The sequence below is a fragment of the Phalacrocorax carbo genome, chromosome 6, assembly GCF_963921805.1.
Source record: "Phalacrocorax carbo chromosome 6, bPhaCar2.1, whole genome shotgun sequence".
NCBI lineage: Eukaryota > Metazoa > Chordata > Aves > Suliformes > Phalacrocoracidae > Phalacrocorax > Phalacrocorax carbo.
Window position 1 is genome coordinate 48733821 of NC_087518.1, and position 27367 is coordinate 48761187.

At 44.5% G+C, this 27367-nt stretch overlaps 1 protein-coding gene across 1 annotated transcript in view; it reads left to right on the forward strand.

Annotated features, from left to right (window-relative positions):
• The first annotated feature begins 717 nt into the window (after positions 1-717).
• The window catches only part of TRABD2B (TraB domain containing 2B), a 296942-nt gene continuing 270292 nt past the window's right edge, over positions 718-27367 (forward strand). Inside the window, exons 1-2 of the mRNA XM_064455138.1 lie at positions 718-1025; positions 1537-2097. Coding sequence (XP_064311208.1) covers positions 918-1025; positions 1537-2097 — 669 coding nt within the window. The 5' untranslated portion in view covers positions 718-917. The remainder of the gene's footprint in view (positions 1026-1536; positions 2098-27367) is intronic.

Genomic DNA, 27367 nt, shown 5'->3' on the forward strand with positions numbered 1-27367 from the left:
AGCAGCCGGCGGAGGGCTGGGGGGGGCGCCTCAGGGCGTCTCCTCAGGCGGCGGTTCCTTCCCGAGACAAGCCCTGTCTGTGTGATTTTGTCATTTTTTTTTGAGTGCGGGAATGCCGAAACTTTTCCATTTTCTGCTTTTAAAGCGACGGCAGCGCCACGCAGGTGCCGCCGCGGCGGAGGGGCGGCGGGCGAGGCGGGGACGCCGCCACCCTCCAGCCGCCGCCACGCGGCTGCGCCGGGCCGCCATCGCCCCCTGGCGGCGGGCCATGGCGCGGCGGGCCTCGGCGGCGGCGGCGGCGGCGGCGGCGGCGGCGGGAGGCGCGGGCGGGCCGGGGCGGCTGCGCGAAACTTTCCGCCGGAGCCCGAGTTTGGCCTCCCCGGTGCGGTGTGCGCCGCCGCCCCGCGGAGCAGCGCCCGCCCTTCCCGGGGCGCCGCGGGAGCCCCTCTTGGCCGCCGAATTTAAAAAGAAAAAATTATCATCTTTTTACTTTTTTATTTTCTGGCTATTCCCCCCCGCCCGCCTTTCCCCGCCGCCGCCCCGACCTCCTCCCGAACCGGCGGGGCGGGAAGGGAGCTTCTCCGGTCTGCAAAATCAAAGCATGGCGGAGGCTGGCGATGAGAACCGTCCTCCCCAAAGCATCCAGCGCCTCTGACAAGCCCGGAGCCAGAAGGGGTGGGGGTGGGAAAGGGCGGGAGGGGGGAGAGCATGGGAGGGAGGGGGCGGCCAGTCCTTCCCCCTGCACTTGTCAGATGCAGATGGGACTGGCAAAGTTTGTTTGAATAAAAAAAAAAAAGGCCAAAAAAAAAAAAAAAAGGGGGAAGAGCAGGAGGAGGGGGAGGGAAAAAAAAAAAAGATCCTAGAAATCCAAAAAGGCTCATCTGGGAAGGAGAGAGAGGAGAGCGAGAGGAAGCGGGATGCAACTCAACCTGACGCTGATCTGCTTCGTCTTCGGGGGGTTCCTGCCCGACGCCGCGGCCCGGCGGGAGCAGATGGACACGGGGCAGTGCGACCTGCCCCGCTCGGTGAGCCGGGCCGGGCTGGGCCGGGCCGGGCCGGGCTGGGGGCGCGGCCGCTCGGGGATGCGCGGCCGGCCGCGGGGGAGCCGCCGGGTGCGGGGGAGGGGGCGCGGAGCGGGGGCGCGGGGGAAGGGACACCCCCCCCTCCGCGCGTGTGCGCGGACGCGCGTGGCCCCGCAGGTGTGGCGCTGCCCCGCGTGTCCCCCCGCGAGGGGCGCCGTGTGCCGGCGGGCGCGCACGACCGCGCCGGGGGGGGGCCCCTCCGCCGGCTGCGCGTGCGGGGGGATGCGGCGGCTGGGTGGGCGCCCGTGGGCGAGAGCGGGGGTCAGCGCGGGGCGCAGCCCTACGCGGGCCTCTTCGTGCCCGTGGGCTTTGCTTGCTCCAAGCACGGCAAGGGCTTGTGCAGGGGGCTGGAGGGCAGGGACCCCCAAGGGCGCTGTTCCCCCCCCCCTGCCTTGGGCTGCCTGCTGGCCCTCTGCTCCTCGCCCCTGACCGGCCCCCGCTGTCCTCCCCGCAGCAAGGAGAGCTCAACTCCTTCCTCTGGACCATCCGCCGCGAGCCCCCTGCCTATCTCTTCGGCACCATCCACGTGCCCTACACGCGGGTGTGGGACTTCATCCCCGACAACTCCAAGGCCGCCTTCCACGCCAGCTCCAGCGTCTACTTCGAGCTGGACCTCACCGACCCCTACACCATCTCGGGGCTGGCCAGCTGCCAGATGCTGCCCCACGGGGAGAACCTGCAGGACGTGCTGCCACGGGAGCTGTACCGCCGCCTCAAACGCCACCTGGACTACATCAAGCTGATGCTGCCCCACTGGATGACCCCGGACCAGCGGGGCAAAGGGCTCTATGCCGACTACCTCTTCAATGCCATCGCCGGCAACTGGGAGCGCAAGAGGCCCGTCTGGGTGATGCTCATGGTGAACTCCTTGACGGAGACAGACATCCGCTCCAGAGGGGTGCCGGTGCTCGATCTCTACCTCGCCCAGGAGGCCGAGAGGATGAAGAAGACGACGGGTGCGGTCGAGAGGGTGGAGGAGCAGTGTCACCCGCTGAACGGGCTCAACTTCTCCCAGGTAAGGAGGCTCCTGGGCCTCGTGGCTTATCCCAGAGGTAGGGGATGCTGTCCTTGCGTTTTGGTCAGTTTATGGAGGCAAACCCGAAGCCTGTTGCAGCAGGGTGTGTCACTCACAGGCCTCGGCAGCCTTTGCGTCAGGCTGCCTGCTCCCCATCGCGCCGATCCGTGCTGCCCGCAAAAATCCTGCGACGTGCGCAGCGAGTTTATTGTGTGTATTATTTATATGAGAGTCAGATGTCCAGGGTGTGAATATGTGTGTCCGCTGGCTTGCCACCTGTGAGGGAAACTTCTGTGCCTCCTGTCCTGTCCTGGAGCTGGGTAAAAAGTGATTTTTTTTAAAAAAAGTTTGTTTTTAAATAAAGCGACTCTGTGGTACTTGTCTGGAAGAAGATGAAGCATGAACAATGAAAAATGAAATTTCAACATTGTTCAAATAGATTTAAGTATGTGCAAACTGTCAGTCGCCTTTTTAGTCATTCCAGGTCAAAACAAACTGGCTCATGTTGCCCTCATGTACTGGGGGAAATTAAGCGTGCAATCTGCTTGGATTTTTTTCGTTTTAGAACAGGTGAAGTTCAGCAAAAAGAAGAGGATGTAGATTAAGAAACAAAAGTTATTGGTGTAACTGGACTCCAGAATTCTTTCAGTGGATTTAGCTTTAAACAACAGAATACTAAGACATGCGATCTATTTCATTTCAGTGGATTAATCAGGAACACAGTCACAGCTATTGACTTGGCTTTGTGAAACTGTTTATATGAAGACAGATTTACTAGAAATTCAGGAAATGAATGTGTGTGGAAGAAAACAAATAATCCAGGGGAAATTTAAAGTGGTGTCAATTACTGCTATGATATTTCGTTTTTAACCTGCTTTTCGTCGTTAGTTTTGGATCAGCTCTTTCCAGCTTTATCTTACTGTCCTGGTTTGAGCAAAAAAATTCTTGGTGATGTGGGAATAAGGATTAAAGGACTGATCTTTGGTGTGATTAGAATGTCCTTAGAGTGCCTTCACCCTCTTCTCCCCTGAAGTCTAGTGGGAACGTTTTTAAGGGGAAAAAGTCTGGCATTCACTAACATTTGTTTCATCTGATATTTCAACTAGCAGTCCAACTCTGCATAAAGTCTTCCTAGGAGAAGAGCGGTTGCATTTGCTCTTGGAGAGATTTTCTTGTTTATTAACAAATTAATTAAAAGAAAGTCCCTCAGGACCTTTCTATTCATTAACACACACGCAAAACAAGGAATTCGTTTTGCTCTGTTCTGTTTGAAAGGTTTAAGTGCCTATCGTCTCTGTTGAACCCTTTCTTTAAGGTGAGGTAAAAATAATTAACTATTCCAGACATCCAATAGCATCTGGCTGTATTGGGTCAAAAATGGCAGTTAGAATCAAGCACGTGAAAGCACTTGGTTAAAAATGTACCACTTGGAAGCCCTTTAAACGTGAATCATATTACCTTTTTTTGCTTTTTAGAGAGAGAGAGAGTGCGAGCGCCACAGAGAGAGGAAAAGGGACAGAGTACAACCCTTGCTGCTGCTCTTACCATAATTCTGTTTTTCTCTAGTTCTCTAAATTTTAAATAGAAACAAAAATTTCCCCTTCATTTTGCTACAATACTAATCTAAAAAAGAACAGCAAAGGTATTACTGCTATTGGCAAGTAAAGGACAATCATTTGTTTGTGCTTGTTAAAAAAACACATGTTTTAATTATTACAGAGAATTGACATTTCTGCTAAAATAGATCAGCATGCAGGAGGATTTTTCCCAGATTGAAGCTTTTCCGGGGAGCAAGGCCACCACCACAACAAGAGACAAAATTAAACAAAACAAACCAGATATTTATTTTCTTGCTTCCTCTAGATGTCATGCATCCTGACACCTGGCTAGTTGTTTAACAATAGTAATTTGTAATGTTATCACACTGTCTGGCAGTCCTACTGCTTGGTGTATTACTGTGCTAATTTAGCGGAGTGGATTACTATTGCTAGGTGTCGCCTCCCAATTCCAGGTCTTGGAGCCTTCCGTAAGCAACACGTAATTAAAACTCACTAAAATGGAAATCAGAAATTGAGCAGCTTTTGTCTTGTAGGGTGTTTGCACAGTTTGATGAGAACATCTGTGATAAATTACAGTTCCAAATCTGCTAAGGGCATCAGCAGTTTTTACCTGTTTTCAGCATTACTGTTACAGGAATACTGCACGTACTTTCTGCATTCAGAATTCAGGTTTTAAAACTGTGCCTTGCTGAATCATATCAATGCATTTGTTTCCCCCGTCCCCAAAGTCCAGTATTTTTGCCCTTAGCAAAAGAAAAAAGAAAAAAGCTTTTTTTTTACTTCTTCCCCTCAAAGGCAGCTTTGTGCTACTGCAAATATTTAATCTGACTACGTGCACCAAATCTGTTAATCTGATACCGTGAGGAGGAGGAAACCTAGGAGTGGTCCCGGTGTGGTGCTTGGTTTTGATCTGCTCCAAAAGAAAGCGGACACACTTGCATTTTTGACCAGGAATGATCTTTGAAACGTTCTGTGCGTCGCTTTGAAATGTTGATTGTTTTAGCCGGATGAAAAGATTAAGGTGGCTCATATAATTGGCTGCTTCCTGGAGAGCCAGCTCTTGCAGGTAGAGCATGGAGCATTTTTGTCTGTTGTAAACCCAGAAACTTGGTAGTTTGATGCTCTGCTCCCCCAGAAATCTCTGCTCATTGTTTTGTGCCGCTCTCCCAAACTGGCACCGCTCCGATCGCCCTCCTTTCCCGCTGACCGGCTGCTTTCCTGCACGGTGCATGGAAGGAGCATCCTTGCTCCCCGTGGGACGCCGGCAGCTGCTGGTCACACAAAGTCTGGGCCTGGGGTATTGTATAGCTGGTGGCAAGGGGTCTGAATCGCAGCAGAAGGCCAAGTTGGGAGCATGGCAACAGGGGAATTCAGGTCAGGTTTGGATCAGATTGAAATTTCACTGCTCCTTGGCATACAAAGTGTCAGGGTTTTCACTGAAGGTGGGTCAGAAAGATCTGAGACACACAAAGAAGAGGAAGCAGACAATGTTTCTGTCTGACAGCATAGATATTTATTTACAGAGTGGGGAGACAATGCAAAATCAAGTGGGCCAGGACTGAGAAGACCTGGTGAGGGACTGATGGTGTTCAGGGCCTTCTCTTGGTGGGATGCTGGCAGAGGCACTGCAGTGGGGGTCATGGCAGGCCATCATGACTTGTCTATGCATGCTGTGAGGGCCAGCTTGGGAGAGGGTTAAGCTTTCCCATCCTCTTTGTGACCCTCACGTGGGTCTGTGGTAAAAAGCTCTCCCCAGGCTGACATATACTGTCGGTGGAGTAAGGAGGACAGTGACTGTGGCTCCTACAGCTGCTCAGGATTGTCTGTGTCTGCCCTGATCACCCAGGGCTGTGGTGGGACCCCTGCTCCGCCCCAGGGGTGAGTGGCCTCGGGCAGCATGGCACCCCTACTAAAAGCCTGTGCGGTCAGCAAGGGGAAGGTCTTACTCCTCTACCCAAACAGCTCTGCCCTGTGGAAGTGGATGGTAGCTCTCACTAGTGTTTGATCCCGTCTCTCAGCAGGATCCCCAGACGGAGACAGTGTTGATATCCCTTTCCCCAAGTTAGAAGTACCATCCCTCTCCCATCCCATTCCAAGCTTGCTCTCTTCAGGGAGAATCTGCATTCAGCCCACGCCAGATGCCCTTAATCCCAAGGTTCGTGAGGGGAATTTCATGTCAGGGCCAGACTCCATCCTGACCTGTCAGTGGGGGAAGGCATCAGATCGGAGGGGAGCTGCCAGCACCCCCTTTTCTCTCCCTAAGCTGGTTGGGGCTTGTGAAGCCCTGACACGAGTCTTCTCCAGCCTGCATCATTTCCAACTGCAGGGGGAGATGTTAAATATCAAACTGGTGTTGATTGGATCAGAGACGGCCTCAAAGAAAGAAACCTCAGACCGTGCCAGATTAAACTTCACACTTCACCATTCTTCCCCTTTCATTTCTCTGCCGCCTCATTCTCTGCACAAATAAACCTCGTCTCCCAGCTTTCTACCAATGAGACAGCATTCAAGGGCCAGGAATGACTTTGTTAACAAAATCAGTCTTCATTTCCCAGGTCCTGCTGTTCCATCAAACCGTGGGACATGGCAGCTTTGATTACTCTAGTGATAGGATTAGAGAGGGAACAAGTGCTGTTTAATAAAAGGCCGATGGGTGGTCCATCACATTGGGTCACTGACAGATCTGCAGTCTTGAAGCTGGACATTCAGTGGCAAAACAGCATGACATAGTAATATATAGACAAGGCCACGGCCTGGACTTGCTATGCCATCTCCACTATCCCCTTGAAAAATTAAACATTTATGTGATCACAAAGCTGGGATTCTCGGAGCCAATAGGGACTAGTGTAACTGACTTCAAGGGAAATTTGCCCATTTATACTAATGAAAGATTCAGGCTCAAAGTTTTCTGAAACAGATTAAAGGGCTCGGTTTCAGAGCTAGTTGACTTTTGACAGTCTGTGTAGTTTATTTGAGGGAGTATTATTGGTTTTTTTAAAAAAATTTTTAATCTTATTTTTTTAAAGAAAAGTGGGTTTTGCCTAATAGAAAACATGCCTTTTTGCTTCCAAAAAATTTCAGGCTTCATGAAAAGTCATCAAAAATAGCTTAGTATCATCTCTTTTGATTGCTGAATATTGTTGAAAGAAATGTTGTTAAACAGTTTGGTTATACATAGTGCACATAGTTTTCAGCTTGCTGGCTTTATTTAACTATCACCCCCTTCACTCCCCTGCACCCCAGGGTAAAAAATTCCCCCAGAAAAATTAACCTTGGGGTAGAAATTCATAGAGCAGAAATAGAAATCCTTCCATGTAACTCCCTTTGAGTACTAGTGGAGCTGCTTTACATCTTTACCAGGGGTACTGTGGAGGGTGAAACTATGCAGGTATTAAAACTATGGTAGTCACAGTAACACCTGAAAAGATCAGCAGCTGACGTTTTATAGCTGTAACTAACTGTACACATTGCTCTTTACAGCCAGTTACTGTGTGCTTCTTCACCACCGCCCCCTTGAAAGGCCCACCCTGGCATTTGCTGCCTATTAAGAAAAAAGCCAGTCAGTTAATGATGTCTTGAGGGGGAGCTGGCAATTCATCTATTGTATTTATTGTGTATATAACTGCAAGAAGTATTTGTAGAACAGGTTGGATATAAGCCCTTCCTTTCCCTCTGATCCTTCACACGTCCCTTGGTAAGATCCAAGCCCAGGACAGGTGTACCTGCCTCCCATGAGCAGATCTGAAGAGGACTCTGCCGGTTGATTTGTTTGCAAAATTATGGGTGCTGCTTGTGATCATTTTAGGCAGGAATTACGTCTTTGTAAGGTGGGCTTTAACAGGAACAAACTCCCAGAAAACAGCAGCGAACAAGCCTGGCATTCAGGGAAGTCCCTACCGTGTTTGAGGCAGCTGAACGTTACCAATGTATAGATGACAAATTGCAGAATTGTGCCATTTTTTTCTGTGTACGTGGCAAGAGGCGAGTTGAGGTCAGAGCATGGTCTCTTTGACTGTGGCAGTGCCTGGTCCTGGTGAAAGGGAGCCCTGGGACCGCTGCTCTGTGAGAGGAGTGGGGAGCGCTCGGGCATGTGCTTTGCTCCCTGGAGGAGATTCACTCCCTGAGCTCTGCTCTGAAGAAGGGGATCAGAAAAGAGACAGATGACCCAAACCCATCGCTGTACTTAGGCACTAACGCTGCTTTCAAATCCTTGTGGTATCTCCCCTGGAACAGTTTGCCACCTCTGAGCTGCTCACCCAGTAAGTGCAAAATACCCACCTTTTCAGTAAATTATATTTCCACAGTGATGATTTCCTCTCTGTTTGTTGTCTGTTGTCAGTTTCTGATGCTGTTGTAAGGGGCAGTCAGGATCCTGCCCTGGGCCCAGAGTGCTTTGCTTGTAAACAGAATGTACCATTGACCTTAAAAACCTCAACTTCAAGTATAGTGCAACTTACAGTCCTCAGAAAGTCTTTAACAGCCTCCCCTCAGCTCCCTAGTGAGTAGCAATCCATGTTATAAAGCCAGCCCACATCATTCAGGCTAGTCAGAGGTTCCTGTATTGAAAAGGCTAGAAAAGATCTTAAGCAAGGGCACTCATTCACCTTGCACTCCTGCGGAGACGGAGATCGGTGGCAGGGCTCCTGGCAAAGCATATTTGGGAACTTCAGAGGGATGTAGTGTGAAATAACAGGTTTCCCCTGTGCTAGGCTTTACACTGCAAACCCTTATTAATCTCTTCACTGTCATTAGGAGTTGATGAGACAGGTAAAGGCAGAGAAATCCCATAGTTACTGCTTGAGCCACATGAAATTGGTGTGATTTCTTTCATCTTTTGGCCCTGTTGAAGGGGTTCCCTGCATGCTTGGATGAGGGACTCTAAAATGACTTCCTCAGAGCAGTTTTTAGGACAGCACAAAAATGGAGATTTTCAGCAACAACCAGTGTTTTGGGAACTTCATTTTTTTAACTTTCAAGAGTTGACATTAGAAGAGCCCTATTTTGCAGGGAAACATACCTGCCTCATGTCCACACACTTTCCTAAATCCCTCTTTCAAGCTGACAAGCAATTCAGATCCTTTACGCTACTAGTCTTAAAATCCACAGAAAGCATTGTGGGTGATCACAAAACTTCAATATCTTTCTGAATGTCTCAGACTATTTATAGGTTGCAGTCAGTAAGACATTTTTCTGAACACTGAAAAAATTTGCGAGCCTAATACTCTTTCTGTAACCTATAAAGCATTACATTTTCCAGCTTACTTGAGACACCAGAAATTAAACTGGTGCCTGCAAAGCTTAAAACTGCAGATACCAGTGTTTGAACTTAGTATCTCAGTTCTTGGACTGGAACTGGAACAAGGCTGTACTCTCTGCAGAGTGGGAACAGATATGTAACTAAAATGTGTGACTGGCTGTATCCGTCACAAAAGCTAGTAGTTATGGCATCTCATTCATCTCCATGGATTTGCTTTTACTGGTGTTCAAGAGAACAGTATAGCTGCCTTGTGTTATTGTTATTGTTTATTGGATCTGGCTGTCATTTAAATGCACAGAGAATTAGAAGTGATGTGGTTAATACCTGTGTCAGAAGCTCAAGCAAAAATTAGCACAGATGACTGCTGCTTTTATCACTAGTTATTCCAGCATCAGTCCTTACCATTTGGATTTCCAATTTTTAGAGCTTCTGCTGCAAGTCATTTCAGGACTTCTAGCACAATATAAATGAAAGTTGCTAAAAACTGTAAATTAAAACCATGTGCTCAGCATTTTGGGATGGATGTTGTATGACTTGAGGAGGCTCATTAGCAAAAGTATTTTTAGTTTGAATGAGATCAAAGACCCTAGATTTTTCACTCTGAGGGTCATTTAACATAAGCCTAGACACCCCATTTCTCATCGTACGTAGACTCCAATAGGCCAGAAGAAATCATCATCCCTGAAATGTTGTAATTGGATGTATTAGTGGAGCACTGCTGATCACCTCTGTCCAGGAACTGCAACAACACTTAGGGTTGAAGAGTCTTGCGGATGTCAAAAGGGAGTTTAATGAAACTGACTTCTTCAAAATCGGATTGCAGCCCATGCCAGTGGGCAGCAGTGTTAGATGTGAAAGCCCATTGGTATGAATCAAACCCTGTATGCTGTATGCATTCCAGAGTGTCCCTTGAAGCCAGGGATAACACTGAACCATTCCCAGAAACTCCTATTGGCAAATAGAGAAAGGATTGTAAAGAAAGAAAAAGTGTTCTGATTTATTCTTTTCTGAGCCTCAGTTAACATGGTAGTTACGAAACCTTTCAAATGAATTCCAGTCCAGAGGTTCTTCATGCTTGGGTATCCCTGCAAAATCACAGAGTTCATTGAGATGGGCATGGAGAAAAGCTAGCCAACACGTTAGCTGTAACAACACAGTTAAGGGAATAACACTAAATGCTTTACTTTTTCCCCAGATTGCGTCAACTTGCTTCTTCTACTCTAACTCTTGTACTGGCGCACCCATTGGGAGAAACAGAAATCCCCAATACATAAAACAGAGAAGAAGCTGCCTTCATAGAGCACAGCGATATTCATCAGGCTCTCTTCGTGAGCCAAAGAATGAGAAAAAGGAAACAAATCTTTACGTTATTTTCAAACCTCTTTCCATTTTAATAAAAGTCAACTTAAGAGGAACACAGGGAAAATATTTCTTTAAAGTAGGAGATTCTATGTCTTTAAAGTATCCCCTCAATATTTTAGAGACTGTATTAAATCCAAGGTCTCCATTAGGCTCACTCACTTTTGTTAACAATCACAATGAAGACTGATTATTCTCTGTACACTTTCTGCCACCGCACAAATTTTGCTTTGCTTTGATTTCTTGCAGGCTTTTCCTATTACAGGTGACAGCATAATAGTGATGGGGAATATTTATTTAAATGTGAGACAAAATGCTCACAGTATAGGAGTCTGCAGAGTCAGCAGTGGGGGAGAGGGCAAAAGGGTGATTTGAGAAACATGCCCAACTTTTTGAAGGTCTTTATTTCTGGCATGTGATTGATTTACGATTTTAGAAATCATCATCAAGATTAATGTTATTCCAGCAGTGAAGTGTGATGGGACACGTCCCAGTGTGTCCCATTGGTTCTAAAGCACTGGTAAAATCTTCAAGCAGGATTAATTGCAAAAGACCTAAGCCTTACACCATGTGAGGAGCTGGTCCAGACATACTGGGAGCTAACTGGGACGCTAACTTGTAGTTTGCTTTCAAGCTCAGGTAATTCTTAATTTTTGGGATATCACAGGAACAAGAGAGGTGCAAGTATGCTAAAGGGTCTCAAAATGATTCTTTTTATGAGAGTTAACTATACAGAAAGCCCTTCTTTTTCATAATGACTTTCTTTCCTGATGAATACAGAAAAAATCTAGAAAGAACATTCTCAAAAGAGCTCAGTATTTGCTTGCTGAAGGAAATAACTCACTAAGACATAGAATCCAACTCAAGTTTCTAATACAAGTTATGGCCAAAGCAGTTCTAATATGGCCTGGCCTTCAAAAAGGTGGGATGCTCTCTTGGTAGGCAGCTGCAAGCAAACTGAAGTTCAGTTCCTTCGGCATTTCTCCTTTCCATTTGCAGAACACCAGGGAGATATTTTCTTTGTTTAAGGGTGTGAGCATCAGGCTGTGAGACCAGGTTATACCATCCTGAAATAATCCAGGTCTTTTGGTGGCAAGATGAAGTTCAGAGGGTCAAGGCGGCAGACGTTCGCAGGTATGAAACACTATTCAACTTTATGGATTGGCTTGTCACTGTGTGCAGACTTGCACTGACTAGCTTTTTACCCAGCTAATTGTGTGAGGCCAGTGAGGATTTTCTTTATTAACTCAAGTGGCTTGGCTGTGAAATGAGACATACTGTACAGTATATAATTCAAGCTCACTTTCAAAGGCATTTTTGTTGAAGCTGGGTATCCAGAGAGACCCGAGCCTTTAACATGTATGCATCTGAAACACGCTCTAGAAACTTAATAATTTAAGGTCAGCATTTACACTGGTTCATGTTCCAGTAATGGAATAGTGCTTGCTTTAAAAAAATACTCTATTTATATCTTAATGGATAAAGGTGTGTTTTTTCTGGGAAAAAAACTGACTGCCTTGAGCACTTGCTGTGTGTTAGCTATGACTGGCTAGGTTTGTAAGGGACGTACCGTGTAAAGACTTCAGCAAATTATGGCTCTGAAGTTCAAAGAAAGCATAGTTGGGTACGCTTGGTGTACATTCTCAAACCTGAAAGTATTAGCTGTTCAGAATCACTTGTAGTAGTACCCTTTTGTGTCTTGGGAAGTACAAAGGGTTGTAATCTCCCAAAAGGTGTCATATTTTGGCATATTTTGGATGGATTTTGTCATTACTGACAAAGAGATCCCAGTGGAAGATATTGCTAGGAATGCAAAACACAATCACCAAACCCCACTCAAGATCCCTTATCATGCGCTCTCTAAAGCTGTTGCAGATTCATTTGAATTACACTGGAAAGATTTATCTCTCATTAATGGAGCGCTCTTCATTTTTTAAAATTGAGTTGTTGTGCAACACATCGAGTAACAATGTCATAACACATCATAAATCAGTTTGTTCACTGAAGGATTCTAGATGAGTTAATCTAACATCCTGGACACAGTTCATGAGCGGTTAATTTTAGCAGTTCCCTTTGATATATATCAGTTAAGGCAAAGCAACTCTAGCCATTGCAGAGTAGAGTCAAAACTGGTTAACGGCAAAGCAAGTACAGACAAAGATTGTTCAGAGATAAAGCCTTTGGCAGATCATTCAAGGGATCTTTGCTTTATATAGAACAATTGTAGCTCTAATACCAGCAGTGCAGACACTCTGGGACAAAGAGAAAACACACACACACACCAAACCACAGGAGAAAACCACACACACCACTTGGTACTTGCATCCAACAAGAAAGTCAAGCTAAAGTTCACCAACCCTGACGTAGTTACCAAAGAACTCCATGGCAGGCAATGAGATGGGAAGAAATACCCCCAAAAAGGCATTCAGGAATTATTCCCATTGTTAGTGGGAGAAACTGAGAATGTTTGATTTGAAACACAAAGTTATCCGGCAGCCTGCCAAATGCCATTTATCTCAAGGTCATGCAACATAAATAACTCCAATGGTTAGCTCTAAAGTGGAGGAGCAGGAGGTAGCTAAACAAAAATAGGGGAAGGGGTTCCTCTCTCTTCCCTGTGGATGTTCGGCATGCTACTGACAGCGTTTCGCGGCCTGGCACTCCTAACGAGTCTGGTATATTACGGGTAGTAAAACACTAAGAGCAGGGAGTATAGCTGAACATAGCATCATGGAAGGGACTGCGGTTTGAGACCAAGCCACTAAGCTGTCACGCATTTTCTGCAAGAATTAATTGGGGAGACTAATTAAAAGGGAAAAGTCAGCCAGAAAAAAATTTCCTCTTGGAAGTTGAAGTCTGAAAAGATTGAACCCTGTTATACAGTAGGAACAATGAACATTTACTTACTGTTTGATTGGGTGGTCACATGCATTTCCCTGTTCTTCCAACACACCAAAGTATCAGAGCCTTCTTACATTTTTTAAGAGAAAAACAAACTCAGCAACTGTCACATCTAGTAATCCATCATCCCTATCAGTCAGGGAAGGAAGGGGTGTGTTTTGCTGAGATCACTTAGATCTGAGAGGATAGCTTTGAAGATATCAATGGGAGAATCCCAGAAGACTTGGCACCCATTCTTCTGTTCTCTGGGGTAAAGCTCAGTGTGGTTCCCATTAAAACAAATAAAAGAAGTATGCAGTCCTTGAACCTAGAACCCAAAACTGTATCCCTGTGGTCTTTGAAACTGGGCAAGGTGTCTTTTCCACTGGTTTATGTAGAAAGTAGTTTTGTGTAGCCAAATAATTCATTGAGAGAATTAGGAAGAAAATAAAATAAGTCAATATTCTTCTAATTTATTTCTGATTTAGATAGGCTGAAAGGGCAGACTGAGTGGAGTTACTTGTGGTTTCATGTTGAATTCTTGATGCCATGAAAAAACCGAAGTAAACTCACTAAGTCAGAAGGAGAGTTTCAAACAGAAAGTGTTTTGATCCGGCTTTCCCTTTCCTGCTGCAGCCAGCACCGCTAGAGATCACTGTACAGAGGCCTGTGCATCTGTCTGGTTTGAGCACCGGCAACAGAAAGGAAGCAAGCCATATTGTTTTGGAAACTGAGGCATGACTTCAAAAGCTGAAATATCCCAAATATGTTATTGCATCTGGGGCTAAGACTGTGATTTATCCATCTATAAATTTCTCTTATCCCTTTCAACTTATTTAACACTCTTAGAAAAAGAAATATTTGTATGTGGAGGGACTAGAGTCAATGAGATGGTGATGTGAAGGGGACATCTACAGAAGTCTAGGCTGACTGCAAACTCCAGAACCTACAGTCCTTCAGGCAAGGGATTATGAGACGCATCTCCATTCCTTGGCGAATAGAGCAACTCCACCCATCTTTGCACCCTATTTTAGTCCTTAATGAAACTGATTTTCTCAAACACAAATGATCTTTAAAAATGGCAAAGAGCATAGAATTGCATCATTAGCAGTGAACCAAAGGCTTTTGTGTTGCAACAACTTTTGTTGAGGGATTATTGTGTTGAAAATCCACTGATCTTGGCACAGGCTGGAGAACTCAGCAGTTCCACTTTGCATGTCCTGCCATCATTCAACAAGCAGACCCTGTTGCTAGACATCACAGTAGGGCAGCCAGTTGGCTTCTCCCAACCTCCTTAGGTTTCCAGATGTCATAACAAAATGAGAGAGAGAGAGACTTAGCCATCTTCCATTTGTTTACGCTGGAGCTGCTAGGCAGAGACCAAGCCACAACACTGCACAGCTTTTCAAAAAGGACTTAATAGGCTTCTCTGTAAACAGATCTAAATATTTGCTCCAGTGACATTTATCGCATCACACGTCTGGCGCGAGTGCTTTGTCCTTGTTTTGCTTGCGTGTTTGGATTCTCTTATAAACATTAATGAAGTGCTTGAATACAAATGAATAATCCTCCCCCCCTTCTTCCCACCCTGCAGGGGAGGGGAATGGGAGGGCATGAAGTAATAATAGTTCAACCTTCAACCCATAATTGCTCAGTACATTTTGATGACAGCTTTCATTCTCACATGCTTTAAAAGACTTTATTCGGTGTGTACATCCATGCAGAGGGCATTGCACCTTTCTGCAAAGGCAGCTGCAGCTGGGGTTGGGGTAGGAGGCAGTTAGCACACAGCAGTGTGTCATTTGATGTTTGATTAGTCATAGCAAGTTGACCTGCTGCTGGGTTCCCAACAGGATGGCAGAATTGTGCCCCATCTGCAACGTTTTTAATAGGGCATTTATTTAATATCTTCTTCCCTAGGCACCTGCTTTTAGCTATTGGCTGGACAGAATAATGGGCTAACTCCATATGGCTGCTGATCTACCTCTTGCTGGAGAACGGAGGTCATTTAATAGGTGGTTTGCGATTACCTACAGCTTGAATATGACTGGAGATTATGTGCTTCCATATAGCACTTTCAATTCTCTCAATGCCCTTACGGAGGACAGAGGCCCTAGAAAGTGAGCAGCTTGGTCTGGCTTTTGATTTCCTTGCTGAAGGAGGGGGCAGGCATGGGTAAGGAAAGACTGACCAAATCTTATTTCCATAGGTGGTTACCGTGACAGCAACCTTTAGAATATTTTTATATTGTCTAGGGTATGAGGCCATTAAAAAGTGTGTTAGATGCCTGTTTCCTGATCATAAGAGGGGTGAAGTTGTGAAGCATATCAAGGCTTCATTTCTCAACCTGCTCCAGACTGAGAAAACACTGAGTATCTCATTCCTGTGTGGGAGAGGTTACAATACTACTCCTTTCTCCCTGTGCAGTTCAGCATGTCACAGTATCTTCCATGCACAATGAATTATCATGATCTCCAGCCTGGTGGGACAGTGTTTTGCTCAAGACCTTACTAAGTGTTGTTAGTTTCTGCAGCTGGGCTTGTAGGAGCAGAGTTTGGCTTGCTTGGAAGCCAGTAATAAAAGAAACTCCATATTAGCAAGCGGGTCTCTTCAGAAATTCCCCAAACTCATGCAACTAACCTCTCTTCTTTGTTGAGAGCAAGACTGCTGCATTTAGGCTGTGGGACATAAAAGAAGTGATCAATGCATAGAAAGTAATCAAAAGTTCATTCTTCAGACGATCGTTAAGAAATAAATCATCCTGTACAAGACATCTGTGATTTTGTCGTCTGCAATAGTAGTAAGTGCGAAGGATTTATTTCCCAATAATCAAGCTTTGGGAGGTCAAGATTAATACCCAAGGGGAAAGAAATGCTTGTGTTTCCTTCCTCTCAGTAATTAGGTACAAAATGGGTTAAAAATTAATACTGTCTTTGGATCAGCATGTATATGAAACCATTCAGTCTGCACATATTTGTGTACTATTAGAAAGTGCCTGTCAACTCAATTAATTATCAAATTGCTTATTCAGTCTATACATTCCTTGCATAAATCCAGATCAGCTTTGCCTCTTGTAACAGTATTTGTTTATATGAGCCGGAACTCTCAATCCTGAGCAGTCTAAAACGCCTCTCGAAAGAATTTCTTCATCTGTGTCTAAAGGGACCCAGACTAATTGCTATTGAGAGGATGCCCTGTGGGGTGCTTTTTTGGTGGGGAGGTAGAAGTAACAGAATTGTTTAGAAAGATGTTCCCTTGTCACCTCTGTTGATGCTGATAGTTAAAATAGAGGAGACTAAAGTTGTTACAGTTCTCAGCACACTGGAAAAAAAATAGCTGGGAGAAAGGGACAGAAAAAAGAATTTGCAGATATTTTGTCATCCTCTGCCTGATGTGCCAACACTAATGGAGGCTTTTTTTTTCTTTGCTAATTTATAGTCCAGTGCATTCCAGGGTCCCCGTCGCTCAGTATTCTGCCTTTCGCTCATTTGCTGGAACACAAACATGGAAGTGTATTTGGCACTCGCTGGAGCCTTAAAAAAACAAAATTAAGGCAAGCTGCCAGATCAGAATCTAATACACAACATATGTTTACAGGGTTATAGTCTCTTGCCATGTTGGCTTTAGCAGCACTCCAGTGTGAAGTAGAGTAAATGCCTTCCAAGACCTTTTATCATTCATCGTGCTAATCAAAATAGTAAAAATACTGTTTTTATTTCAGCAAATGTGCCTATACTGTTGTCTGAAGCCCTTTGAATTCCCCGCCATATTTGGGATCAATGGAAGAGTACGTCCTTGGTCTTGTTTGTCTACTTTTCCTCCTCTTCAGGAGAACTCAGTTGCCTCAGGGCTGAGCAGGTTCATCCACCAGTTTGACAAGTGTCCCTGAACAGGACCCCTAGTCTGTAAGGAGAGAGTGATCTTGACACCCATCTGCCTTGTGCATTTGTAGCGTAAGTCATGGCACTCTGAGGAGTCTATGAAGAGGAAAAGGTTGTCCAAGTGTAAGACACAGAGGATTGAAGCGAAGGAGGTTTTTTAAGCTACCTCGGGTTACCTCAGCTTGTCCAAATGCAAGAGGTGCCATTGATTCACACTCAGTTCAGGCCACAGGCTGTAAAGAATTAGCCAGCAGTGATTCAATTTACCCATCGTTACTTTTTAATATCCTGAGTTGGCCATCAGCAGATTTGAACCCAAATTTAGAGACAGAGGGAGAGTTCTTGATAAACATGTAAACACATATAAGCAATTTGCAACCCTGAAAAATGAGACCAGGCTAGTTCGAAACAACATAAAGGTAAACCAGTCCCTTAGTACTGTAAGGAAAAATTGTTTGCTTCAAACTTTAGCCCTCTCTTGGGTCTTTTCAGCACTACTGAGAGGGTAGTGGCCAGTGGCCATTGGCATGGCCAATGAGTCCCACTAAGACTCTGTGGTTTCCTTCTGGGCTCTGCTACTTATGCCCCACACAGTCCTGGTATCTACTCATCCAGTGCTTACTCCACTCAATCCACACCAAGATAGGACCATTGAGACTGGAGCCTGCAAGCTCAAGGCAAGGACTCTTGTACCAGTGCAAGATTTAGGAGTGGGATGCAATGGACAGTGCTGCAAGGCAGAGGGAATGGAAAACAGGGATAGTTATGCCAGACTCTTGTCACCTCCTGTGACTGCTCAGCCCAGCATGCAGTAGACTAGCTGTAAAGCTGCTACAGGATGTGGCCTGCAGAATGGAAATCAGTAACAGTATGCAGAGCCCAGGAAAATGAAACTTGAAGTGTCTAAAAATGTTGATGGATGAGTCAAGTGTTAGTTGGTGGGTATAAGAAGCTCTGCAAGAGCAGTAGCCCATCACTTTTTCTTCTCCTGCTCGTTCTCCATGTGTAGGATATACCTCACGTGATCCATGAAGCATGCTAGGCCACCTGGATCCCATGAACTCTACACGCACTCTTCCAAGCTTATCAAGGGCTGTGCTTGCAGGCAAGCTGTATTAGCAGGAGGCAAGACTTGTCTGGGTCCTCAGAGACAATTCTGATGTGACACTTTGCGTTTCAGTTCTCTGCATGCAAGATGGGCAGGGTATTAGAGCTATTTATTTTTGGAAAATGCTTTTTTTTAAAAAAACAGAAACACTGCTCATGTTATTATCTGGATTTTGAGGAAAAAACCACATTCCTTCAAATGTCTCAATTTCAAATTTAAAGTGAAGCTAGAAAACTCCAGGGGTCTCATCAGCAAAACAACAGTCTGGTGACTGACCCAAATGGACATTTTTGTAGTGTTTGTAACAACACGTTAAAGATAGAAAAGACGGAATTCTTCACTTTTTTCTTCAGATACAATTCTTGTTCCCTGTTGAACTGTGGAAAGTGACAGAGGTGGAAGTCTCCTAGCGGCTTTGGATGGATATGTTAACGGAGGATAAAGTCCTCAGGTGCTTCCTTGATGGGAGCTCTCTAGCACAACTCCAGGGTGCCTGACTAGCAGGTTGTTTGAGATAGGGTGACTTTACCTCTATAGACTATGTTCTTTACAGACATCAGGAAAGTTATAGTGCTTTACAGCTTACAAGTTATTCTTGCCCATTGGAGACTTAATATGTCAGATCTCTGCTCACATATAGTAGTGTTACGCTATGAGCAGCCATTGCTCTTGAAGTAGTTTTGGATCAAAATGGGGAGCAGGGCATGGCAGTTTCCTGTCAACATTTCATCAGGGAAGTCTCTCTTAGATTGTGTTAGCTTGAAGTTCATTTCAGAAAGAAAAGTCACATACATGGAAGCCACAAAGGCTGTAGTATAAATAGAGATCTTGCATCTCTTGCAGCTCCAGGCCTTTGTTCTTTGTAGCTCAGATGACCTAGACCTCTTGCCTTTACCCTTGGACTACAAACTTACCCTTTCACTTGAAGAGACAGATTGAAGAGGTCATCATGGTTTGGACTTTCAGTTCCTCATCTTCGTGTTTGCTCCCAAGAAGTGTCTTCTTTCTATCACTAAGGTGATCAGCTGCCTGGTTCAGCTTTTGAATCAAAAGTTTAACCTTCTGCGTGCAATGCTTGTTTGTCTTTGCTGCTTGGTTTTAAGGAAATTTCTGTATCTGTTCCCCGTTCTGTTTCAGTTATGGATAGTTTTATTTGACTGGTAAGTGCAGAGTAAGGTTTAAAAGAGTCAGTCAGTAGAAGTCCATGTTGGCTAATTCCTTGGACACAGTGACTATTGGGACAATCACGTCTCCCTGACAGGTTCTGCTTCCTGTATTTCAACAGTATTCTAGGTCCTAATCACTTGCTCTGTGCAGAAAGCATTTTCTGTATGCTTTGCTGCTGCCCAAATGCAGATGTAGGTTTCAGATTATGAGATTTCAAGTTCTGAGAATCAGTATGGGTTTTAATGCTCTTGATGACACAGCCAGCTAGTGTTGTTATGATAAAATTCAAAATTCATCTCTGAAGCACCTCTTTCTTGTGTTGCCTCATGCATTCTCAACTAGCAACGTATTCCTTTGTCTAAGTGACTTCCACTGTTGGAACTTTTTCCTAACATATTTAAGGTTTTCCTTTACTACTTCCAGATGTAGTTCCTTGTTTTACCATTCGTTGACTCTGTAAATATAATTTCTCTGGTGCTAGTACTGCTCAGTTATTTGAATAGAGCTGTCATGGTACACAAGATCATGCTGTCTCTCTTTTTGGAGACATTTATTAAAGAAAATTTTTACAGCTACACACAGACATGCTTCTGCAGAGATTGAAATTCAGTTTGTCTGGTTTGTTAACCAAGACTCTCACCCTTTCTGGGACAGTTCGTAGAGACACCTCGTGGCTGTCAGGAGCTCTACAGAGTGCATCACAATCATGTCAGATTGATTTATGCTAAACCTTAACATCCAGAGTCGTTTGTGAGAGAGTTATGAGGGAGGCTGACAACCTGCTAATTAAAAGCTAGAAATACTTTGAGTTCTGTTCTGATGGAAACAAGTAAGCAAATATGTTCTGAAGTGGAATTACCCCCCACCCCGAAACAACAGCAACATGATGTCTGCCTTTTGACAGACCCTACTCTGTCTGTAATAAAAACTATCAAAGGAAATTTTCTATTTAAAGATAAAAAAATTTCCATTCGTTCCTAGATTCCCATACTCCAGTTTCCACTCCCGCTCTCCCCATTCTATACAAGTAATGTAGAAGTAATGCCAGCAGCGCAGACTGCGTGAATGCAGTTTGTTGGTGTGATTCTTAGCTTCTCGGTCAAAAGCCACACTAGTCAGTGTCAGAAAAGCAAAAAACCAAGCCCCATTCTTTTCAAATGTACAAGTCAGGAGTGAATTAGACAGTAAGCTTTATGCAAGAGAAAGCCAGACTGACTTCTTTAGGTTTCAGGTCATCCATTAATGTAGATAATTTAAACAAGTGAGTCCTGGTAAGATTGCTTACCAGGTAGTAAGTCTTTCAAATGGTAAGTGAGCAAGACTTTGAATTCACTGTCTCCCTGAATTGGCAAAGTATGCAGCTTTTCTTCTGTTTGATAGAAACTCTTCCATGAAAGTGATATTTTAAGGAACAGAAGCCCTTAGAGGAATAAAGTATATAACCAAGCAGTTTTACTGGATATAATTGTGCTAGACCTGGCTGAATAGAGGCCTTGTGATTTCATTAGTCTTGTATGTTTAGATCCAAATCATATCATATCATAATCAAATCACAATTTGAGATATATAGATATATATGTATAAAAATCAAAAGGACAGGTAGTGAAGTGGAAATAGTCATGAACTATTTGTCATTTCTGTTAACATGTCCTTTCCTCAGTGGAAACAGAATCATGCAAAGTGCTGGAAACCATCTTTCCATAACACAGCAGAATAGTGTCCTTCATGTGCTTTGCACAAGGCTGAAAGAGGCTTTTCCTGGAGAAATTAGTCAAAAGGTCCAAAGCATCCCTCAAGTTCAGGGGTTAGCTCCTACTCACAGCTGGATTAAGGAGGCAAATCAATAGCAAGGACAGAGTTATGGCAAGTAAGAATTCAGGGTATTTTGCTCTTAATGATCAATCCCCATCTTCATGATCACATAAACATGAAAGCAATAAAGCATGTCTGTCTGCCTTTCTGATCTCTAGAGCACCTCAAGGGAGTAGGAGAGTGCTATTAGAGAAGGTGACAATTCCAAGTCAGTAGCGGGACTTTGTAAAGATTTTTTTGCATTAATCAAAACCTAAGACCACCTAGAAAAGATTAGAGCTAGGCGTGCATGTTGAATATCATGCTTGAGCTGACACCCTATCTAGGGGTACTTCCATGCATTTTCTTTAAATGCCCATGGAGTGTCTTCACATTGGGCTGGACGCCCAGCTAATACTTTCCATTCTATGGAAAGCATACCCTATGTAGGGTAACATTCAGGTCTTCCAAGCGTTAAGGCTTAAAAAAAAGTCACCATGTTTACTTCAACTTTCCCTTTTTAAATTTCTTTGACAGCCCTGTGCTTTTCTAACTTGTTTCGGGGAATATCCAGTCTGCCATTGGAATTATTTGAATTGTACAGAAAGAAAGGAGGGCCTGTTTCCCTCCGAATTCCATATATTGTGTCGCTGGAGCTTTTCATGTTCCATAAACAATGCTCTCTTTTTCTAACCCTCTCCCCCTCCTGCCCATAGCCTGACTTTCTATAATTTTCTTGACATGGACAACTCAGCATTTTTGTGAAAAGCTATGACTGATTTTCTGCAGCTTTACAAACAGGAGCTTGCTAGCAATTTCAAGAGGATCAGGTGGTTTGATGCAAGCAAGATTGGGTAGAGTCTCTGGGACTTCAAACACGTCTCAGCAGTGCATCTGGTTGTGAATGATTGTTTTCACTTAAAACATTCATGATCTCCCATTGGCAAGTCTCCTCTCATAACTAAGTAGACATTTGGAAAAAGGTTGGTATTTTTAAATGTCTTCTTAATCCCTGTAGATCTCTAGCCACATACAAGCTAGTGGCTTTATTTTTCCTTACACCACTCTTTTTCTAGTTAATAATTCAGTTATTATGTGAGTGAAATCTCAGGAGGTACTCAGAGTTGCAGGCACTCTGGAGTTTAAGTTCATTTCAAGCTTCCTATGAGTTTCTTAATATTGGAATGGTGTTTCGTGGTTTGTTTTTGGCAACTCATGAAGCTGGACCCCAGGAGAAAAACCCTAGATAAGTAGTTATGGTAGATATTGGAAAAGCAGTAGTGCCTCTATAGCTCTTCAGTGGCTTGATGCCTCAGTATTTTTTTCTTTCTTTACCAGGAAGATGGATAATTTCCAGTCTTAACAACCACACATGGAAAGATGAATAAGCAGCATTTGGGAAGGGTGTCTGATTGGTCACACCCTTGTCTGGCTCTGCTTGTTGGTGCATTTTGCATAGCATTTCTGGAATACTTTTGCAGTAGTGAAAGGGTTATTGCAGCATTTGATTTCAACCTTATAAAGGCTTTAAAAGAAGTGCCAAGCCCCTGTAGTCTGGAAGCAGCAACACTGATCGTGTGCCATGTCACGAAGAGGAAAAAAAATCCCTTTCAGTGTTTGCACTGAACATGAGTGTCACTTTAAAGCTCTACATTGCTTTTAAAACTGCCTTGCAGCCCGACAGCCTTGCGGTGGACCTGAGAGGTCTTGGGTTAATGTCATCTAATGCATCCTAATGGGTAGTCTAATTGTAACTGCCATTCCAGCTGTCCCTTGTGTGTTTAACCCATGTAAATGAAATACACAGCTTTCCAATTTGCTCTTCAGCTTGAAATATTATCTTCTCCTTAAGTAACGTGTTTTAATTGCAGAAGCAAGATATAATAGAAAGAGTGGGTGAGAGCATGAAGATTGTCTATAAATAGCAGGGCTTCTTAGCTCTTTCTTTTCTTCACCATTGCCCTGTCTTCTCTCAGGTGACTGCTGACTAAACGGACACCGAACAGGCCCCAGCTGATCCAGAGAGGGGATAAGACAGCAGGTAGAGAAGTGCTGTCACCTATCCCAACTCCCATCTGCTGCAAGATGTCCAGATAGTTAGACAGCAGCACTCTGAAGCATGCCCATGCCCACTTGATGTCAATCTGTAGCGACTCTCCTGATTTACACTGGCAGAGAAGATCAAAACCCAGCTTAAAAATTAGGTGGCAGAGACAAAAAAAAAAAAAAGAATTAAAAAAAAAAAGAAGAGAGAAGTCAGCAGACACTCCGAGGCTGGGAAAGGCTGCCAAACAAGCATTCCTGCCCTTGCTTACGAGTCTCCCCCACATACAACTGGCTGTGTACGTCTGGGAGCAGCCAGCATAGTGATCTATTCATAAAGGGCCAAATTCAGGAACCGACCTGCAAGGCTTGAGTACACTGACTACACATGGGGAAGGTGGAGCGAGGGCTCAGAGGGGCTTCTTGGAGTTGTGCAGGACAAAAATCCCCTTCTTCCCAGCTAGCTGAAAAGCAGGCACACCAGGGGGAAAGAATGGTGCGGTGGTTAGGGCTTTAACCTGGGACTTGGACAGCAAGGACCAGTTCTCTAGTCCATGAGAGACTAGGTCAAATTTAACTTCTGGGTTATTTTCTTTCTCTCTCAGGACAGAGGAAATACAGCTCAGTTCTCTCTTGGCTTGATGTTGGTAGCATTAGGAGAAAACTTACGATGTGTTGGGCTCACACTGCCTAGATAAGCACCCAGAACACAGCCCCCCTCCTGCGAACGGAGGCAGCGCTGTGCAGACCGCCAGCTCTCCCTGGGCCTCTGCACCCTTGCAGGGGCATGCAAACCAGCTGTAGGTTTGGCTTTTACTGGTCATTGGGGAAGAGACATGAGGGGTAGAAGTTGAGCTTGGTGTGTCCCTCAGTAGCCGTTTGAGGACAGCAGTTTTCCCAGAGCAACTTAGTTTGTAGTTTGCAGTGAGTAGGTAAAGATTAATATCCTTCTGAAATGGGCTCCTGGCTCTCCTATCACACAGCCAGTGGTCTCAAAATTGAGACAGGATTATTCCATTTAGTTATTCAGGAAGAGGCACCTCAGCTTGGAAAGCAAAACGAAACCTAAACCCTGTTGGCATTTCAGTGTGTGCACCTGGGCTGAACTTTTCAAGTCACTTAGCCTTCCAAAAACCAGAAGGTACCAACACCTTCAAAAAGACAAGCCAGAGAATGACCTTAAAAGCTCCTGTCTGTGTTTGCATGTCCTTTGACTGGAGCTGAAGGTAGCCAACAGGCAGACCACTGGATGGTCCTAAAATGGTGGCTGTAGGCACAGTAGAACTGACAGAGGAGTAACCCAGTGACCTGAGATGCTTCTTGATTGCCCCTTCTGCTGAGAGGAGAGGCAGCGTCCTGTCATCCCACAGCAGTAAGGAGGAATCTGGAGATGAGCTATGGAAGAATTTGTCTATTCCCTTTCCATTTTATAAATGTGAAAGGAAGTTAAAAGGGGAAGGATGAAAGGAAGTTAAAAGGAAGATATCAAAACATGAATCATTTCAGAAGGTTTTGAATATACTGCTGTGGTTGAGACTGAATTAATGATAAAGACAAATTGCTGGGTTTGTCTGGATGCTTGATTTGAGGTAGAGAGGTGCTACCTTGCAGCTACCGGGGTGCTCTGTATCTTCATGGAGAACAGAAGGTGCTTTCCAGCAATGGCTTGCTTGTGCACATACAGACAGCTTGTGCTGCCCAGAGCTATAGAGGGGAAGGGGGCAAATTCATGTCTTTTATAGGTTAACGGAGTAAAAGAGAGTGATGCTTTCATTTTCCTGTAATCTGCAGCTGCCTGGGTTCCTGTGAGGGACCTGGCGTTGTTTAGAGCTCCTGCAGGGGCACTCTAATTTAGGACCTGTTCCATACTCACTATAGGCCTGGAACAGAGAATAGGCAACACTGCTGAGCTATGATTCAGTGTTCCCTGCTCTTGATGGGTTGACCTGTGACATATCCAGTCTCAGGAGGGCACGCTGTGAAGACACGCATTCATGGAGCACACAAACTACTCTCATCTAATGACGGTGGTGTTTCTTTATGCCATTATGCAGGATTGCTTTGAGACCCAGTCTTTGCTTGATGTAGAGCCCCCGAGTTGGACAGGACAGGGGATGTGAAGGAGAAAGGATACTTGTCCTCAAAATGGGCAGCCAACTGGCTTAGCTGTCCTTTTCAGGACAAGGGTTCTCATTATGGGTTGCATGCTCTTAGCTTTGCTTTGTCCATCTCACACTATAGGAAAAGAGCCTGCAGTGCCACATATTTCCATGTCTTTTCTCAAGTCCTGGTATATACTCCCATATGTAATCCACAGCATTGGGTTACCCAAATAAAAATCCAAGTCAGAAGGTTATTAGATGGAGAGAAGGAGATTTGGGTTAAACTCTGCTTCATAGATGCAAGAATGATGTGTGGCTTCTGGAATTATATTTGTCTGGGTTTTTAAACTCCTGTGTTAGACATGGAGAAGTATAGGTAATACCATTGCACTAACAGTTGGAGAGGGGGGAGGAGATTTGTGAATAGTTTGGTAATCTGAATAAACTGTGAATATGCACGTATAGGCAGGAGAGAGAGAGTTTCCTTCTTGTATGTGTTTCTTCTGAAGGAAGTATCTTTCTGCCTATTTTTAAAGCCTTGCTGTTAAATAAGAATCACCAGTGGGAAATGATAGTACTGTGCATCTCCTGCAAATTAGTGTGGTGAGGAAAAAACAGCCCAAGCCTAAATATGTCCCAGAAGTCATCATATTCTACAAAAGACACCAACAGCATATAGCTGGGAAACTGGTCCTTTTTAGAGTTGTACTCCCCTAAATTCAGGTCCTCTGCACCCTCCCAAGAGGGATTTTTGTTTCAGGTATGCCTGAAGAAGAGGAAAACAAACCATGTCTAGACTAGCTAGTAGTAGCTTCAATCTCTTTGGTAAAACTAGTAGGTTTTAGTGGCAACTGTATGGCAGAGACGCAGAGGGATTTCATGCCAGTGAGAATTTTATAGCTAAACGTGTGAGGTTTGAGATTCAAGCCTCTGACCATCCGCTGGCCTTGTTGGGACCAGAGAAACCCCTTGGGAAGTACTGCACAAGCTCTAGGAGCAGGGCTCATCCTGAACCAGGACATTGCTGTGCTTATAAAAGCTAAGAAAATATAGTCCTGGTCTATAGCATTCGAGTACTGACCATTGCTCTCAGGAGGAGGGGAATTAAGTTGATTTCTGCCTTCTTTTGGCACTTCAAACTGAGGTGAGTTTGTATGTGATCTGATCTGGCCTGCCCTTATCCAGTATTTAGATATCCCTAGTAGGGTCTTCTGGGTCAACTACTGGTTGAAAAGAATGTTTACAGGGAGCTTCAGCCCTATTTTCCTGCCCTGCTCAAGATCTAAAAAAGAAAGTAAATCTGATTTCTGTGACTTGTGAGCTATGGTAGGAGAACAGTTTTTGCATTTGGAGCTCATTGAGGAAATGTTTAATTTCTCCTGTTATTAGTGGTGTGTAATTGGTAACCAATCACAATGGGAACATCTAACCTGATTAGTGAGCCATTCCTAAAAAGGAACAGAAAGGCCATCTGTGAATGACAGATATTTTTTGCATGTGCTTGAACAGTGCTTCTACTATCTAATTCCTTATATAGGACGGGGAATATTACTGCTTTCAGGTCTCTTCTCATTGGTACCCTCGTTACCGCTGAGGTGATCTCAGCTCAGCATCTGAACGTGAAAATGCAGTTACCAGTTACTCCAAGTCTTTCCACAGAAAACCTACTTGCTGTAGCTCAGTATGGGCTTTTCCTCTTCTTTTTTTTTACCATGCATTTTAACGTATCTTACCTTTGAAAACAAAGCTGGTTGCGGCACTGAGCAGATCCTTCTCTGCATTTCAGCTACTGGCTATCCCCATCCTACGTGTACACTGGAGTTATCATGGGCATCGCTTAGACCAGAGGAAGCTGTCCGTTTTTCCCAAGAGCTGTCAATGCTTGTCCAGAGCACTGCAAAATTAATAAGGGAGAAATGCTTCAGAAAGGAATTTCTTTTGTGAAAGTTCCTTGGCGTATGTGCCTGGGCTAAGCTGATTTCTCCATATGCCCTGTACAGAAATACCTTTCCTTATACTTCTGTGAAGCCACTTCACTGATGCTGAGCTCCAAAGGGTTTCAGGCAACCTGGACAATTGGGGGCTACTCTCAGTTCTCTCATATGGTAACTAGTACCTACCAT